Genomic DNA, 12,171 nt, shown 5'->3' on the forward strand with positions numbered 1-12,171 from the left:
TTTTCTTCACTGTATAATAAGAAGTGACATGAAGTAACGTGGAAAGTCTATACTCAATATTAATTATTAAGACTAAGGAATTACCTAAGGAAATGAGAGCATGCGCTTACATCACTGAGATCAGAGAGAGACACTGTATGAAGAAAAGAGAGAATACACTAACAGTATATGGCATTGGGCCTAAGATTCAGTAATGATACATTTCTGTATTACCAATTACAGAATGTTATTATTTCACTGTTATGAGAAGTACAGAGTTAGATATTACACACAAAATGCACATTCTTTCACAACTGCCAGGGATGAATTCAAAAGAATTGCAGAGCTGATTATTATTGAGGTTTTTGGCTCAACCTCCCTTATTTTCCAAAAGGTCTCTACTTTCATGTACAACTACACTGGTGAAAGATGTGTTGCGCAAGGAAATAACATAATGAAGATATTATAAAGTTCAAGTTTGTGTAGTTTCTGATAGAATGGAGGAGAGATAGTACTGTATAATTTCAATGCAAGGAGCGAAATGATCTTCTTTGCTACGAACTGTCGAGGGTGCTTTGCAACTCCAGAAAAACAAAAATGAAAGTGTTGATAGGGATATCTCACCTTGCTGTGATTTGCAATAAGGCTCATATTCGTGGTCCATAGCACAGATGACCATTTTCAGTATACGATGGACTGCACCACTGTGCAACTTGATGTCTAAAGGTCCAACCACAAGTCTCTTGATGGATGCTTCTTGACTTGTACGGATGACCTCTTCCGCATCCAACACGGAGAAGTCCTGAGAATCTACCAAGAGAAATAAGTATTAAATACACTAAATAATTCAAGGTTTATTGGCACATTTGGCAAAGCCTATGCTACCAATTTGCATGAAGCAATTTCAAGAAGTTCACTGAACGTGTGACTGTGGTACAGTGTAAAGAAAAAAAAATCAATGCCTGAAATCTGGAGATGTGCTAATTTGAAAGGCCCACGGGCCATATCTTATCTCAGATTTTATCCAGGGCACAAAAGCATGGTACACATTTTTTATTTTTTTCAAATTCACCTCAACTAGAACAAAAAAAAAACACCTTTAGCAAAAAAAAGTAACAATAATAATAAGAATAATGATAATAATAATAACAAAAGTTTAGAAAAGCATTGAATGCATGAGTTATTTAAATGAAGTTATTTTTAGAGAGATAGAAAATAATATTTCCTGGCAGCAGATCCACTGTGTCATAGACCAAACAATTACTGTCCTTTGCTTAGGAAAAAGTCATAAAAATGATTATCGATAAATACATGGGTCTAGTCTGTAAACAAAGTGCAACTCAGCATTTGGTAGCAGCTATTATGGGTAGTGGTATGGTTTTGGCTGAACTTAGTCAATCATTTGAAATGACATAGCTTGGATATAAAGTGCAGCACAAAAAAATAAAGTGGCAGAGCTGTGCAAATTTATTCACCTTACAGCAGCATTTCAACACCCTTTTCTGGGCACTGCAGCTGGAGTAAAAGCAAAGAATATGTGAATGCTCTTATTGCTATTTTTCATAGAATGATTCAGACTGTTCAAAATGTTACTGTTGGACTTGTCTGCATCATTCATTTCCTATAATGAGGACAAATGATTGATTTTGAACTCTCCTAAAAAGGAAAAAAAAAAGTCATTTTAAGCGTCATTAAATCTGTCCCTATTAACACAAAATACATATTGTTCCTTTGCTGTATTAAATGTTTATTGAACTGTGATCTCAACACAAAGGTACATACCAAAGTTTGACTTTTGGCATACTGCCAAGCACTCAAACTATTTAATGGTAAATTAATTCCGCCTACATAAACAAATCTAAAGGAATCGAACTGCGGAGTAGGTCTTCTGCACAGCCTACATTAAGGTCACATGAGATAAGGTTTTTCCAATATTCATCAATGGAATAAAACATGATTTAAGTTTAAAAAAAAAAAAAGACTTTACTTTGGCAAAATTTGCTGCAAAATTAAGAAATTATACTTTGGCAAAATTTGCTGCAAAATTAAGAAATTATAACTGCTGAGTGGTTTTACTCAAGAATTTGAAACACCCCAAAGGAATCAGCTCACACAGCATTAAACTCTTGAATGAGTATACCAAATGTACACTATCCTCACACAGCTGTCCCTCCGGCCTTAGCAGGCCTCTGTTCCAGAGGTTCACTTTAAAGACTGCACTCCGCAGCAATAAAAGTAGACAAATTAAAAATAAAAGAAGGGGGTGGATGAATGAAAGACACAGGGAGTGGAAGGACAGAAGGTCACAACTTGCTTTAAGTTCCACCAACACACAGAGCATTGTTTTAGTTTAACAAGACAAAGTAAGTAGAAACTACTTTCTAAGAAAAATGATTCCACGACCGATAAGAAATTTTAGAGATTAAAAAACAGCAACTGGCAATGCCACTTCCTTTTCCTTTCTTCAGTTAGCTTTCAATGGGAAGGATTAGTCTTGATATCAACATATGGCTACAGTTGAATGGTCAGTGTGACATGATGCAAGGCAGACTATAGTAAGGACTTAAACAATTTAAAGGGTGTCTCCATTCCTAAACATTAAAAAGAAAGTTCCCTTTAATTTGAAGTCAGTGGTAAGTGTGACCTGAGTGGGTAAGTGTTTCAGTTGACTCAGACTTTGTTAGTCTTGTGGCAATAGAGACCAATTTGTATGGATGACATTGGATCTCATCCGTGTGCAGGAAGGATGAAAATACTGACAGAAGAGAAGTATTGTATGACAAGGTAACCACAGTAGTCATCCCACAGGAGTACTGACACTATTCCTACTGTAAAATACAGTGAAAAAAGTATCAATGGTCCTTTTAAAACTTTATCATTAATATATTTGCTCAAACAGCAATGAAATAGAACAAATTTTGCTACATTTGCAATGATATATAATATTGCTTTCTGACCAAACTGATTAGATTTGATAAAAAAAGGTTCATAATTAATTGAAGATAATGGATTAATTCAGTAAATTTTTTTCCACAGAGATAAAATTGCTGTACAGTACATTGCTATGACTTGTAATTCAACTTCATTAAACTGAATTTTTACCAAAAAAACAAAAGAAAACAAATACAATTCTCCAGAAACTGGATAGTTTATTATGAAGGTATTGAATCGCGCACAATAAGCCTCTGCAAACTGCAGTGGAAAGAATGAAAATCAAATGTGTCAGCAGATTAAACACTTTTGACAGTTGCCCTCCAGGTAAGTTGGAGGTGAGAGAGAGGACAAGAAGGGTCAAGGACCAGGTGGCTGCAACTCAAATAAGACAATCTCTTTATTCAAATCTCCAGGGGGGTTGTTTGATGGAGAAAAATGAAAGCGAGAAAAAGAAGGATGAAGAAACAGAATGCAATAGAAAGCACAACACTGATAGGAAGAAAGGCAGGGCAAGCCAGAGCAAAAGAGAACATGACAAGGATCAAGAAAAAGAGAAAAGAGGTGGCAAGGTTAGCAAACAAGCTCTATGAGGAGGAACGAGTTAAGACAATACCTTTGCTGCTGCTGCTCTCCATTGTGTAGAGGTAATCCAAGTAGAAAGCACCAAAGCGTTGCATGCCTGCTATCGCTGTGTAGGTCTCCTGTCAAACAAAAGTAGAGTTAGATAAACATGGCGGGGAGGGGGCAAACAAACTTATAGCCTTGAAGAGTGGCAATGACTGGGGTCACCTTGGATATGACAAAAAGGGATTAAAAATCTATGATTAAAATGAAAAAAAAAATATGGGTTGACCATTACATTTTTAGACACATTCACTAGCAAGTACACAATGAACCAGAAAAATCTGATGGGTTTTGGCACTCTGCTACAATTGCAAATAAAAGTTTAAAACAGCTGAGCCCTAATTTCTAACTTCTCCTCTCCTCCTCCACTTTGGTGCACTTTTTGTATGCAATTTCCTTGCTTGTTTTTGCAGTTCTATGAACATTCGGTACCCCTGCCAAGACCTCAAAAAAAACTGGAAACCAGCACTAGATACTTGCTTCATGTGCCTTTCAAAACTTGCATAACATTCCAGATGATCACCAAATCGGTGTACCCACTCTGCATCTCTCCAATGGAACAGCTCTGTTCCATAAGACAGACTTCTAAGTCACTGATTTCATGCACAAGAGATCTTGCATTGGAGAACTTACAACTCACTGGCAATCATTATGTTTGTACAAACATCAGTTAGTGTGCATCATATAAGGATGTTAAAGAACTTTAGCTTTTATCTAGAACAGTAATAATCAGTGCTTTCCAACTTGGCAGCATGGTGGAGGACTTATGGGTTCTGAGGGCCCAGGTTCAAATCTGGCCTCGCCGCTGTGGAGTTTGCATGTTGAATCTGCATGTTCTCCTTGGGCCTGCATGGATTTACTCAAGGTTTACTCAGTTTCCACACAAAACACGTTTTGGTAGGTTGACTCTAAATTGCCCGGAGGTGTGAATGTGAGTGTGAAAGGTTGTTTATATGTGCCTTGCGATTGACTGGCGAGGGTGTACCTCGGCTCTCGCCTAGTATCAGCTGTGATAGAATCCAGCACACCCGTGACACAAGTGAGGATAATCACTAATGAAAATGAATGAATGAATATTTTCCAACCTTTCTTGAGTCAAGGTGTCTACTATGTTTGAAATTAGAAAAATCACACGGTAATGAAAAGTATGAATACGGAATTAATGATGTCTCAATTTAGTCACAAATGTACAGTACCTACTCAGTGTGAAATCTGGGCTTGTATAGTTGAACACAAAATTCATATATTTGCAAGGAGCCATGATTTATTCTGTGTTAGTTTAGTTTAGTTCTTTCTTCCTGTCACTAAACACCACTGGCAGGGTGAGAAAAACAAATATATATTTTTGATTTAGAAAAATAATGTACAGAATGCAAAACAAAGACTGATTTTCTTGAGAATTAATATATACCAAACTGAACCAAAATTCCTCACCACAAAGCCAAGATATGAAAGCCATTGTATTTTTTTTAACAGATACACCCCTGTTCCCCATATGTAAAAAGAAAGGTAAATGCTCCAAGTGGTATAAAATATATTTGTTTTACTCATTCAACTAACAAAATGAGTGTATGAAACAAGTCATACATAGAATTCATACGCATAGTACATACGTGCACATACTTAATCCCAAACTAAATATCCCGATCTCCAAACAGAGATTTCAATGGAGTCTTATCAGAAAAGCAGGTTAATGAGTAATATTTATAAGGGGTACTCGAACAGCCGGCCATGCTTTTGGATCAAAGCTGATTTCAAAACTGCTAATGAATTAACACAAAAACCTTTGACTCTTTGACTTTTGAGCCTGAATAGATGGATAAATGGATATACAAACAAATGCTTCACTGATGGTCATGGGCACTTGTGAACAAAGTCAAGACTCAAGTTGTGACAGTGGATGAAGTGTCAGACAGTCTTTGGTGATAGTTACTAGTTCAACAGGAAGAAAATTCCTACACTGGCGCAAGCATCTCGGTGGCTTAAATTAGAAGTGTGGATTTCATAGTTTAAAAAAACAATTAATTTTTGTCTTATTGATTGGTTGAGAGGAAATGCTACACAAATACATGTTTATAAACTATAAATACATATTTAGGTCCACTTAGGATGAGTGAATATAGTTAACAGCTGTCACTGCGTCATTAAAAAAAGATATACATGTAATTACGGTGTATCACTAGCCCAGGCTAAACACTATTATGGCTAGATGCTGAATAAAAAGTGGAGCATTCTCAAATGACTGTGCTATTTCTTTGATCATTAAGATCGTTTTGGGATCACTGACGCATAATTTGACAGTTTTTTTTCTCCACGCTTAAAACCCATTCATGGGCAGCATCCCATTTTTGGGACATCATGATTTTCACGCATTATATCCTTCAGCATATCAAAATATTTAAGTGTTTTAATCTGAAGCCAGAATTTGGTATCAGGAGAGGATAACTTATCGGTCAAAGTTTGCATGGCGTTATTTCCCTTTCCTTCCTGACCCAACATGGCTGCCTCAAGTACACACGGAGCGTTTTCCAAGAGACGAAAGGGACAAAGGTCAGTATGTAACCAAGTTTGTCTTCAAAATGCTAATCCATCAGTACTATTAATACGTAAGTGTCATTCTAGAATAAGAATTAATAAACATATCTCTAGTATGTACCACTTCACAGAACTGATAACATTCCCGTCCCAGTTTTGGGATGCTGCCTGCGAGAGGGTACATCTTTTTTGCCCTTTGTTTTATGCGTTAAACAAAAAAGAAGTATTTCCTTGATTGTGGCCTGTTAGGAGACTTTTATCTCAATAGGGGAAAAAAACTGCCACCCTTCCCATAAATGGTTTTAATGCTTTGTGACAAAATGCTACTTTGGAGACAAAACATGTTTATAAATCAGCAGTGAGTCTTGTGAATTGATGAAGACCGGGTTAAAATGTGTACTTTCGGAGGACTGCTTGGCTGATGAGCAAGTGTGAAGTGTAATGAACGGGTCAAGTATTTTCAACACTAGAAGTAGGAATTAAATGGAATGAAAAAAGTTACTACAAGTACTTAAAGCGCAAGTGACATACCTATAAACACATACCTACAAACATTCACTTCAATGTCTATATGAAAAAAATAGACGTGAGCGGAGAGCGTGTCATCCATGCCCAAAGTTGCGGAAGTCTCACTCGACATCGAAATGGTAGCCATATTGGCTGCAACATCATCAGCAGATGTCACACTGGGACCCTTGCCATTGAAAACATGTAGTCACACCTGCTATGGGAGAGGAACAACAGAGATTTTCGAATTTTTCCAACGCCCCTTCTGAAACGGAAGCTTTTTTCGAAGAAGAGAACATCTCACAATCAAGTGAAGTGACCAGGACAATAATACTCTATCGTTTTGAGCCAGATTTAGATGATATGCGGAGTACTTCTAACTAACAGACTCCCCGACAGTATGACAGTATGTAGCGTACTCAGCTGCAAGCGACGACAACGCCGCGGCCCGGGTGCGACAGGCCGGCCAGGCTGCTTTACTATGATGTCGTCGCCCGCAGTTGAGTGCACCACCATCGCCGAGATTGTTTATTGCCGCATTGTGCCACCCCGGCCGAAGCCGTGATCGGCGGACGCAGCGCCAAAGCCGTGATCGGTGGACGTGGCGCCGACGCACACATCGACACATTTAGCACCCCTGACTTATGTACACAGATCTTTTGTTACTTTGTTAGAGGATTATGTTCCCGCCGCCCCAACTATTATTTTTTTTTTTTGTAGCTCTAGACACACCTACCTGTCATTTGGAACTCACAAAGCTCTCATCCTTTGCACCTGTGCAATCCATTTTTCCCGACGAACCGGGGCTTTTGGAAACATATGAAGAGTAAATCCATCCTCCCGAGTGTTCGAACAATATCCAGCAATACAACAAACCGGCATTTTGGTTAACACCTTCCAGCTACCTTCCAGCAGGTAAAACTAGAATAAACACACGAGGGCGCCTTAGTGTGCTCCTGCTGATAACATCACTTCCTGCTTCTTCTCCAAAACAAATCTCTCGAGAGGATTTTCATGGCGGGAATTACAAAAAGCCACATACATCAAAATGATATTTTGTCGAGAAAAAACGGATGGGTCCATTCCGGCTGCCTTTTTTAATTAAAACCATACTAAAAATCATGCATTTCATGTCAGTGGAGCTTTAAAGTATAAAGACCTTGTGAGTTACAGAATCCAAGATGAACTCAGCCCTGACACCATTGTTCTCTGGACTGCGGTAGTCAAACAGAGAGTTGGTAAGGTAGGTCATTCCTTTGCTGCTTAGGCTGTCACCACAGCTGAAGAACACTGCATCCTGAAGGACCACAAAGACAAAATGATTTAACAAACAAAGCGTGTCATTGGAGAACATACAAGGGCAATGTAAGAAAAAAAAATTTCATGGAAGTATGGACTCTATTAGGGTCAATAGATAAATGTTTAACAACTTAAAAAGCCATACATTGGAGCGGAGAAAAAAAAATCTCAGCTTCATTCTTTAATCAGAACGGTTTGCAGTGGAGCAAAAAAGTATTTAGTCAGCCACCAATTGTGTAAATTCTCTCACTTAAAAAGACGAGAGGCCTGTAATTTTCATCGTAAGTATACTTTACTTATGAGAGAAAAAAATGAAGGGAAAATGTTTTTACATTGTCCGATTTTTGGAGAATTAGGGTGGAAAACCATCAAATTTTCACATCTTTTTACATCACAGACCATAAACATCTGAAGAGGCTCCTCTGTGCTCCAAGCGTTACCTGTATTAATGATACCTGTTTGAAGTTATCAGTATAAAACACACCTGTCCACAACCTCAAACATTCATACTCCAAATTCCACTATGGACAAGACCAAAGAATTATAAAAAGACACCAGAAACAAAATTGTAAAGCTGCATTAGGCTGGGAAGACTGAATCGCCATTAAGTAAGAACCTCGGTGTGAAGAAATCAAGTGTGGGAGCAATTATTAGAAAATGGAAGACATACAAAATTACTGGTAATCTCCATCAATCTGGGAAACCTGATGAGATCTCATCTCATGGGGTCAAAATGAACACAAGATTAGTGAAGAAAAATCCCAGAACAATTAAACTAACGAAGGCTACGATCAGTAGTCTAGTTCCCTGCCAGGGACTAAAATTGCGCATTGGCAGATGTGTCCCCCTGCTAAAGTCGGTACATGCCTAAGCCTGTCTGAAATTTGTGAGAGAGCATTTGGACAATCAGAAGACAATTGTGAGACTGTCATGTGGTCAGATTAATCCAAAATATTTTTGAGGGGAAAAACAATTGATTGTTTCTGGAAGAGAAAGAATCCTGAGTTACATCAAAAGAACACCAAATCTACTGTGAAGCATGGAGGTGGAAACATGCTTTGTGGTGTTTTTCTGCAAAGAGATCAGGACAACGGAGCCGTGTAAAAAAAAAAAAAAAAAAAATTAATGAGGCCATGTGTCATGCCATTTTGACAGAAAAATTCCTTCCATTAACAAGAGCTTTGAAGATGAAACATGGCTGCGTCTTTCAGCGTGACAATAATTCCAAATGCACCACCCAGTACTATACTACATATACGATTCTAACATACTTCTCTGCCACTCCAGATTTCCACAAACAAAACCACAGTTCCTCCTTTGGGGAACAGGAAGGGGCTCAGAGCTGATCCCTGATGCAATTCCACCTCCAACTTAAATTCTTCTGTTATGCCTTCGGCACACCTCACCGCTGTTCTGCTACCCTCAAACATGTCCTGTACTATTTTAACATATTTCTCCGCCACACCAGACTTGCGTATGTAGTACCACAGTTCCTCTCTTGGTACTCTGTCATCGGCTTTTTCTTGATCCACAAAGACACAATGTAGCAACGCCTACTGACCACCTCTTTACTTTTCCACTAGCATCATCAAGGCAAATAATGCATCTGTGGTACTCTTTCTAGGCATGAAACCATACAGTTGCTCGCAGATATTTACTTCTGTCCTGAGTCTAGCCTCCACTACTCTTTTCCAGAACTTCATTCTGCGGCTCATCAACTTTATTCCTCTATAGTTCATACCTTTATTCTTAAAAATGGGAACTAGCATACTTTTCCTCCATTCTTCAGGCATCTTCTCACCCGCGAGTATTCTGTTGAATAAATTGGTCAAAAATTCCACAATCTCTCCCCAAATTGCTTCCATACCTCCACAGATATGTCATCAGGACCAACTGCCTTTACATTTTTCATACTTTTGTTGTGCCTTTCGAACTTCCCCCTTGCTAATCATTGCCACTTTCTGGTCCTTCACACTTGCCTCTTCCACTCTTCCTTCTCATTTCCTTTATGCATCAACTTCTCAAAGTATTCTTTCCATCTATTTAGCACACTACTGGCACCAGTCAACACATTTCCATCTCTATCCTTAATCACCCTTACCTGCTGTATATCCTTCCCATCTCTATCCCTCTGCCTGGCCAACCTGGAGAGTTCCTTTTCTCCCACTTCCGTGTCCAACCTAGTGTACATGTCGTCATATGCCTCTTGTTTAGCCTTGGCCACCTCTACCTTTGCCCTACGTGGCATCTCAATGTATTACTTTCGGCTCTCCTCAGTCCTTTCAGTGTCCCACTTTTTCTGCGCTAACCTCTTTCCTTGTATGACTTCCTGTATTTTGGTGTTCCACCACCAAGTCTCCTTCTCCCCTTTCCTACCAGTAGACACACCAAGTACTCTCCTGCCTGTCTCTCTGATCACTTTGGCTGTCGTAGTCCAGTCTTCTGGAAGCTTCTCATATCCATCATGGTTCTCTGCTCTACCTTTTTCTTCTTAATCTTCTGACCTGCCACCAGAGTCACCCTACATACACCATCCTATGCTGTCGAGCTACACTCTCCCCTACCACTACCTTACAGTCAGTAACCTTCATATTATACCGTCTGCACACAAAAAATCCAACTGCGTGCTTCTACCTCCGCTCTTGTAGGTCACTCTATGTTCCTGCCTTTTCTGGAAGAAAATGTTCACTACAGGCATTTCTATCCTTTTTATTAAAGTCCACCACCATGTGTCCTTCAATGTTCCTTTCCTGGATGCTATACTTACCCATCATTTCTTCATCGCCCCTGTTTCCTTCTCCAACATGTCCATTGAAATCTGAACCAATCACAACTCTCTCTCTGTCTGGGATGCTCAGAACTACTTCATCTAGTTCCTTCCAGAAATTCTCTTTCATCTCTTGGTCACATCCTACCTGTGGGGCATAGCCGCTAATCACATTATATATAAACATCCTTGATTTCAACCTCATCACTCAATCTGATATTCTTTTCACCTCCAAGACATTCTTAACCAGCTTCTTAAAACTACCCCTATTCCATTTCTCTTCCCATCTACTCCAAAGTAAAATAATTTAAACCCTGCTCCTACACTTCTAGCCTTACTACCTTTCTCTTGGATGCACAATATATCAACCAAGTTTACTTATTTTTCCACACCAAATCTTATTGGTCCTCATTTGTGGTTTTGAAGGTTGTCGTACCTCTTCAGGTCGGTTCATGTTGTCTTCAAAATCCCGTACTCCCATGATGCCTTTCAGACAGAGAGCCCGGCAGCCCACAAAGCCAATCTGACAGTCAAAGAAGGGCTCTCCTTTCATAAGCACCTAAAAATAAAATAAAAACATGAAAAAGGTTTGACCAACGCATTCACCTTTTCATAACATCTTGAAACAACTCATTAAACCTGGAACTTAACACAAAATGAAAACTACCTGACTTTTTTTTTTTTTAAGGAAACAAGAATGCTATTAAGAGAGAAAAGTCATGACTAAAATTAAAATAAAATATTCCTTATGATAACCTAACAGAAAATTATAGTAAGCACAGTATACACTGAATTTACCGTCTTACTAGACATAATTAGGAGGCCTAGTTTTCTGAATTGCTTGGGATTTTGTTTTGGGTTCAGACTACTCAGTCCCCACCCCACCCCAACCCCCCAAAAAAAGCATAATAATTACAAAAATTGTCTTTGGAAATATTGAAGAATTGTTACATCTGGTAGAAAGCTTAATGAAAACAATTCTATTCAAACCGGGTAATCACAGAAAAAAATGTCAACCCCAAGGGAGATGTGCAGAAATTATCAGGCATAGACTTCACTCTATTAACAACTGGCAAGAAATGACCAGGGAGGCTTTATACAGTATATACAACGAGAGATGGGAGAATTCCAAAATAAATATGAATAATTTAAAATAAAACACTAGAGGCTTAAAAGGGAAGAAAATACAGTAATACAGTAACACAATCAGTAGGTATGTATGTATTTATGGGGTTGTAATTTCAATATCAATAAAGATGATTTTTAATTTAACATATCAATAGATTAATATATAAACAAATAATAATTTATTTTTACCTCAATACTGATTCCCTCTTGCTCCAGGCCCAAGACATCTCTTGACTTAACCTTCTGAGGACTGTAGTAGCTGCTTTCTGCCTGGGATTCTGTAAGCTGACACAATGGAGAGAGTCCATTTTCAAACGGTCATGTTTCTCTAACTAAGAAGGGTTGACTATACTATCAAGAACAAACTAAAATAATGATAAACTGAATACTGATTTCAT

The 12,171-nt window shown here is 38.5% G+C and overlaps 1 protein-coding gene across 12 annotated transcripts in view; it reads right to left on the reverse strand.

Moving 5' to 3' along the window:
• The window catches only part of LOC133500420 (intermembrane lipid transfer protein VPS13B-like), a 506,059-nt gene that overhangs the window by 423,367 nt on the left and 70,521 nt on the right, over positions 1-12,171 (reverse strand). For all 12 annotated transcript variants that reach the window (XR_009794884.1, XR_009794885.1, XM_061819054.1 and 9 more), the window contains exons 9-13: positions 11,963-12,058; positions 11,082-11,204; positions 7,739-7,876; positions 3,527-3,614; positions 604-789 (exon numbers count right to left, since the gene is read on the reverse strand). Coding sequence is in view for 10 of the 12 variants with exons in the window: in XM_061819054.1 (XP_061675038.1) it covers positions 604-789; positions 3,527-3,614; positions 7,739-7,876; positions 11,082-11,204; positions 11,963-12,058 (631 nt within the window). In the remaining 2 variants the exon portion in view is untranslated. The remainder of the gene's footprint in view (positions 1-603; positions 790-3,526; positions 3,615-7,738; positions 7,877-11,081; positions 11,205-11,962; positions 12,059-12,171) is intronic.

The sequence above is a fragment of the Syngnathoides biaculeatus genome, chromosome 5 (assembly GCF_019802595.1).
Source record: "Syngnathoides biaculeatus isolate LvHL_M chromosome 5, ASM1980259v1, whole genome shotgun sequence".
Taxonomy (NCBI): domain Eukaryota; kingdom Metazoa; phylum Chordata; class Actinopteri; order Syngnathiformes; family Syngnathidae; genus Syngnathoides; species Syngnathoides biaculeatus.